General features: G+C 35.9%; 1 protein-coding gene across 2 annotated transcripts in view; it reads right to left on the bottom strand.

Moving 5' to 3' along the window:
- cxxc1a (CXXC finger protein 1a) overlaps nucleotides 1-5,893 on the bottom strand; it is an 8,502-nt gene that overhangs the window by 1,620 nt on the left and 989 nt on the right. For both annotated transcript variants that reach the window (XM_016468238.1, XM_016468237.1), the window contains 10 exons: nucleotides 5,087-5,199; nucleotides 4,878-4,978; nucleotides 4,576-4,703; nucleotides 4,297-4,452; nucleotides 3,165-3,302; nucleotides 2,706-2,813; nucleotides 1,964-2,151; nucleotides 1,666-1,873; nucleotides 1,320-1,427; nucleotides 1,025-1,074 (listed from right to left, as the gene is read on the bottom strand). In XM_016468238.1, the coding sequence (XP_016323724.1) occupies nucleotides 1,025-1,074; nucleotides 1,320-1,427; nucleotides 1,666-1,873; nucleotides 1,964-2,151; nucleotides 2,706-2,813; nucleotides 3,165-3,302; nucleotides 4,297-4,452; nucleotides 4,576-4,703; nucleotides 4,878-4,978; nucleotides 5,087-5,199 (1,298 nt within the window). The remainder of the gene's footprint in view (nucleotides 1-1,024; nucleotides 1,075-1,319; nucleotides 1,428-1,665; nucleotides 1,874-1,963; nucleotides 2,152-2,705; nucleotides 2,814-3,164; nucleotides 3,303-4,296; nucleotides 4,453-4,575; nucleotides 4,704-4,877; nucleotides 4,979-5,086; nucleotides 5,200-5,893) is intronic.

Below are 5,893 nucleotides of genomic sequence, written 5' to 3'. Positions count from 1 at the left end.
CTGAAGGATCATGTGACACTGAAGACTGGAGTAATGATGCTGAAAATTCAGCTTTGATCACAGGAATAAATGACATTTCAAAATATATTCAAATAGAAAAAAAAATATTTTAAAATGTAACAATTATTTCACAATATGACTGTTTTTACTGTACTTTTGATCAAATAAATGCAGCCTTGTTCAGCGGAAGAGACTTTCAAAAACATTAAAGGGGTCATGAATTGAGAAATCAAAATTCCCTTGATCTTTTGACATATAAGAGGTCATCGTACTATAAAAACATCCTGTAAGTTTCAGAACTCAAAACTTTCTCATTAGTCTAAAAACAGCTTATATTGAAGCCAATCTGCCAAAACGGCAGATTGTGGAATGTGCCAGTTTATGATGTAATAGAGTGGATAAACCCCGCCTCCGCAGAAGATCATCAACGCCTGCTTCTACATCACTGCCTGTTTAGCTCCACCCACTGATTCGTGCACACAGTGTAAATAACGAGAGAGACGTATGCAGGTCTACACAGAAACCAAACGATAAAGATGCTCCGAAGACAACAATATGCTGTGCAGTGCCAAACTGTGGACCAACACAGTCTTTGCATTGCCTTCCATCGGATCCCAACATTTAGGAAACAGTGGATTCGCTTTATTTCTAATGAAGTTCCAGACCGTGTCAGACTAAAGGTTGGTCGTTTGTTCACCTCATTTCACCGTAGATTCGTTTGCAAACAAGGCACAATTCGACACCGGAGTGGGTGTTTACTTCTGAGTCTACAATCCGCCACACCTATTCAAACGGAGCCTTGTGATTCAAAACAGGACACAAAGTAGCCTATTACTGCTAAAATATTATGTTTTTTGATGTAAAAATCTTGATAACATAAGTGGACTTCAGAGAACAGTACAAAATAATAAAAAAGGCAGTTCATGACCCCTTTAAAAAAAACACCAATTTATATCACAGTGGAAGCATCTTAATCTAAAAATATGTACTATTAATATATATATTTATATAAAATTGTACTTACCCCTCTATGCGAGTGGGGTACATGGAGCCAAAAGACGTCTGACTCTCATACTGGTTAAAAGGAAAAGATGAAAATGAACATCACACGAACAGCATTTTAAAAACTTAACACTAAAACATGTGACAATGTTTGTAGGTCTACGCATCACAATTTGTAAAAACAGAGACCTTAAAGGGGTCCTATTATGCTCTTTTACAAAGTCTTGATTTTGTTTTGGCTCAAACAGCAACATTACAGACTAACTAAAGTTGAAAAAGTGAAAAAGCATAATAGGACCCCTTTAAATACAACACACCTTGGTGTAGCACCTTTCCATGTGACGCAGTGCCACCTTGGGGTTAACTGGGTGACTGCAGGACACACAGAAGATTTGCAAATCTGTGTCGTCATCACCCTCATTGACCTTCGGGGAAAAGAAAAGCAATGTTCAGGGCACTGTTATGTTGTCTGAAAGATCATGTAACACTGAAGGCTGGAGTAATGGCTGCGGAAAATTCTGCTTTGCATCACAGGAATAAATTACATTTTCTTTAATTGCATTTTATTCATTTAAAATATAAGATGAAACAATTATACTGTAACGTATTTACAGTGTTTTTAAAGCAACAGAATGCTGAAACTATGTTTATGACGGCTTTTACCTCTTCATCGTGCTGCACAACCTGTTGTTTGGCTTTAGCAATGATGCCCTCCAGCTCATGGAACCGTTTCTCCATATCAGTGAGTCGCGTGCGAGCTGACTGTTGCTCACGGCGGATTCGATCTAGAAGTTTCTTGCCCTGTTCTTCAGCAATGCACGGGCTCTGCTGCCACTGCTGGATACGCTGGGGCAGGATCTCATAGATTCGACTGGCAAGACAAAAAGACACAGAAATGTTGAGAGTCTGTCTAATCTCTTACATACAACTGTCTACAACTGTAAAGCATGTCGAGGTTTACTTGGCAGCGAGTTTCATGCCGCAGTCATCAGAGCAGTATTTAGAGCTGGCACGTGCAGCTTCGACACATCCGGGTCCGAGGCACTGTCTGGCTCCTCCGCTGTCCCGAACCTCTGCCCGCTCGCTGTGTCTCACCCGGTCGCGGTGCTTCTGTTTAGGTTTGTGCTTCCGAGACTTATTCTCCTCTTTCTTATGAATGAAAACAAAGTCATAATTATGTTCCATTTTAAGCACAATGATCTACATCAAACCAAAAATGGCTAAGAAAAGATAGTGTCATATTTGATTTGCTAATTTCTCTAAAGGCCTCTAAATTATTAACATGGTCAAAACGTTGTTGTACACATTCTACTACATGTAAACTGTAAACTATAAACTAAGATTTAAAATATCATCTTACTAAGACATATTTTTGGGTGATACAGAGTGACAACTGATATACTTTATTGTATACAAGCTTTCAGAATTTCTTCTTACTTTTTGGCCATATGAATATCAGCAACTGCACCAAATATTTTTGCTGCATATATTCTGCATATTCTTGCTCAATTTGGGCCTCTGAATAAAATTGAGCTCGATACTCTCGTCTATCACGCCATGCGATCCATAAAAGCCTGATGCATCAAATATGATACTCATCCAAAACACAGATGCATAATGTAAAATGTATATTTTTAATACATTTTAAAAAATATCTTGTCTAAAGGTTCAAGCATTTTATGCACATATTTTGAGGTCTTTACCTTTTTTTCAGATCGCTTTTCTCTTCTTTTCACGTGCTTGACTTTAACAGCTCTCTTTCTCATAGCTGAATCAGCATATGAACCATCATCGTCATCACTGTTCCAACCCTGGTTAAAAAAAAAAAAAAAAAGTTTAGGCACAACCATTTCTGCAAAAGGAAGTATCGTCAATCTCATCCTATAGACAATATAAAGTAATTTACTTCCTGAACATGCATCAGCCTAAAAAACATTTTGCCTGACCTGATCTACATTTATTTAAGTTTTATTGCTGATTTGATAAATTTTGCAAACAGTACATTTTTATTGTTTCCCATTCAAGAGCATAGGAGCGGTTCTTGAATTGCTGGAAATGTGTGTCCAGAAGTTTGACTAAGATATCCAAGTGGGCTAACTTCCTTTAAAAAGGTATTTTATGTTTCTCTGAAGTGTGATGTGAGTGTGAGGAGAAGCAGGTACCGTGCTGTGGTCTCCATACTTCCCGGCACAGTACTGCTGATACAGCTCCAGCTCATTCTCACTGTAGTCTTCAGACAGCGGGCCGTCTTGATAGTCTCTGCCTTTGGAGCACTCCTCATCCTTCACTCGCAACATTTTCTGAAAAATAAAAAAATAGGATGCACAGTGGTTAAAAAGGGCTGGAAACTGAAAGGCTGCAGGGTTCCACAAGGGATAATCCTTAACCTCAGGTTACTTCCAGTGTAATTTAAATATCATTCAGATACTATTATATAAATTAGTTTTTATTTTTAGATTTTCATTTTAATTTTAGACAAAGTTTTAGTCACTTTGTTGTGTGTCTGTCATTTTTTATATCTATCTATATAGCTATTTATAATTTTTTTATTTCAGTTATTTTAGTACATCAAGTTAAACTAAATGAAAATGAGAAATGTTTCCTTGGCAACTAGCTGAAATAAAAGAAGTTTAAGTTTTTAATGTTTTTTTTTTCAGTTATTGTTTATTTTATTTCAAGTAACAAAAATGCTTTTATGGTTTTAGTTTTAGTTAATTATTATAACCCAGACTCACTTCAGACTAATTTTCTCTGTAATAAGTGTACTGAAATTGCTATGGATAAAAGTGTCTGCTAAATGAAAATTACTAACAATCAATAAAACCCCTTAAAACTTACAGAACCATTTGGGTTTAACTGCTGAGATGCATCATATCGTACACAGAGTCAATAAAACTTTGTTATACCTTAAAATATACCATAAAGGCATATGATCCCTTACGAAAAAGAAGTTTATTCAAGTGTGCTATCAGTATACTTCTTTTAAACTAAAAATAGGAAAGTATACTTTCAGTCTAATTTTTATGTACTTCTCAGACATGGGCTTTATGTACTTCTCAGAAATATACTTAAAATGACATTTAAGTATACTTGACTTATACTTAGAAAAAGTCAAAATATATTTGAGCTATACTTGAATGTTTTCATCTACTACATAAAGTATACTTAAAAATATACTTGAACTTTACTTAAGTATACTTAATAAAATAAACTTGAAGTATACTACTTTTTGGTAAGGGATAGGAAAGACAAAATCACTGGCAATATGACACTTTTTACAAGAGTAAAACTCACCCTAGCGCGCACTTGACACTGCCTCAGACGACACTTCTGCCGGATCTTATTTGGGCCGCCGAACTTCTTCATGTCTTTACAGAAGTCACATAGTCCACAGTCCTCTGTGCGCATGCAGGCTTCACATTCTCCACACATGCGAGCTGAGCGCTTAATCTGTGAACAAATCCCAGATATTCCCCATAGCCAGTCCAAAGGTTAACAAACAACACTGTTTTTCAGCCCCGGTCTTCACAAAGGTCACTGTAAGAGAGCAGTTTTATCATCAGAATTTCTCACCCGTGAGCCACGCCCTCCATCTGACTTGAAATCCGGTGTGTCGTTCTGGTTATCGGTCCCATCTGGCTCTGCTTCTTTCTCTCTGCTTTTCTTGGGACGGAATTTGATCTCTAGGGATTCATTTTTACCTAGATCACAGCATGTACAAAGGGCTTTGATGCTATAGTTAAAAAAACGGATAAAATAATAATTATAAAATAAAATATTAATAATTAAAAGTAAAAATAAAAATAAATAAAATATAAACAAAACAAATAAAAACAATTATAAAAAATGAAATGAATAATTCAAATTTTTCTTACTGCGACACTTTTCACAGTACCAAACACGGATGGTTTTGGACATCTTCTCTGATATATTAATGCAGTCTCCATGAAACCACTCACTGCAGTTGTCACAAGCACTGTGTATATGAAAATAATGTGAAACTTACGATTAAAAATACTTGGTTTTACAAAAAAAAAAAAACATAAAAACTGCATGCAAACATTTAAAGAGAAACACATCTTACATCATAAAGCAGTTGATGTCTGGTTTGCGACAAACGCAATAAACAGGTGCATTGCTCCAGTTCAGACTCATCTCCGGTCCGGGAGGTTGCTCCAAGTCTGACATTTCGCTGTCCTATAACATGAGAGAAGACACTGAATGTGGATATAATTTTACATTATCTGTATGTTCTGTAACTACTTTAATCCAGACATTTACATATCAACAACTTTCCTGTTATACAGTCTACCTGTGCAGTTTATATTCTACAGAATGTCAGTGTATATGCTGTAAAGACACGCTTTAATATGCTGCTATATACTACATTTTATGTATGTTTTGATGCTTTGTGATGCCAAACTTCCATTTGAACGATGGCACATTTGAGTAACAGCTATTCTGAACTGTCATGGCTATTTAGATAATATATTACATTCTCTCTCCCTCTCTCTCTCTCTTTATATATATACAGGTGCATCTCAATAAATTAGAATGTCGTGGAAAACTTTTTTTTCATTGAATTTATGAATACTGAATTTATTTCAGTAATTCAACTCAAATTGTGAAACTCGTGTATTAAATAAATTCAATGCACACAGACTGAAGTAGTTTAAGTCTTTGGTTCTTTTAATTGTGATGATTTTGGCTCACATTTAACAAAAACCCACCAATTCACTATCTCGACAAATTAGAATATGGTGACATGCCAATCAGCTAATCAACTCAAAACACCTGCAAAGGTTTCCTGAGCCTTCAAAATGGTCTCTCAGTTTGGTTCACTAGGCTACACAATCATGGGGAAGACTGCTGATCTGACAGTTGTCCAGAA

Source organism: Sinocyclocheilus anshuiensis, unplaced genomic scaffold (genome assembly GCF_001515605.1).
Source record: "Sinocyclocheilus anshuiensis isolate Anshui unplaced genomic scaffold, SAMN03320099.WGS_v1.1 scaffold188, whole genome shotgun sequence".
Lineage (NCBI taxonomy): Eukaryota > Metazoa > Chordata > Actinopteri > Cypriniformes > Cyprinidae > Sinocyclocheilus > Sinocyclocheilus anshuiensis.
The sequence above is the reverse complement of the archived record's forward strand: the minus strand, read 5'-3'. Positions and strand labels throughout refer to the sequence as shown.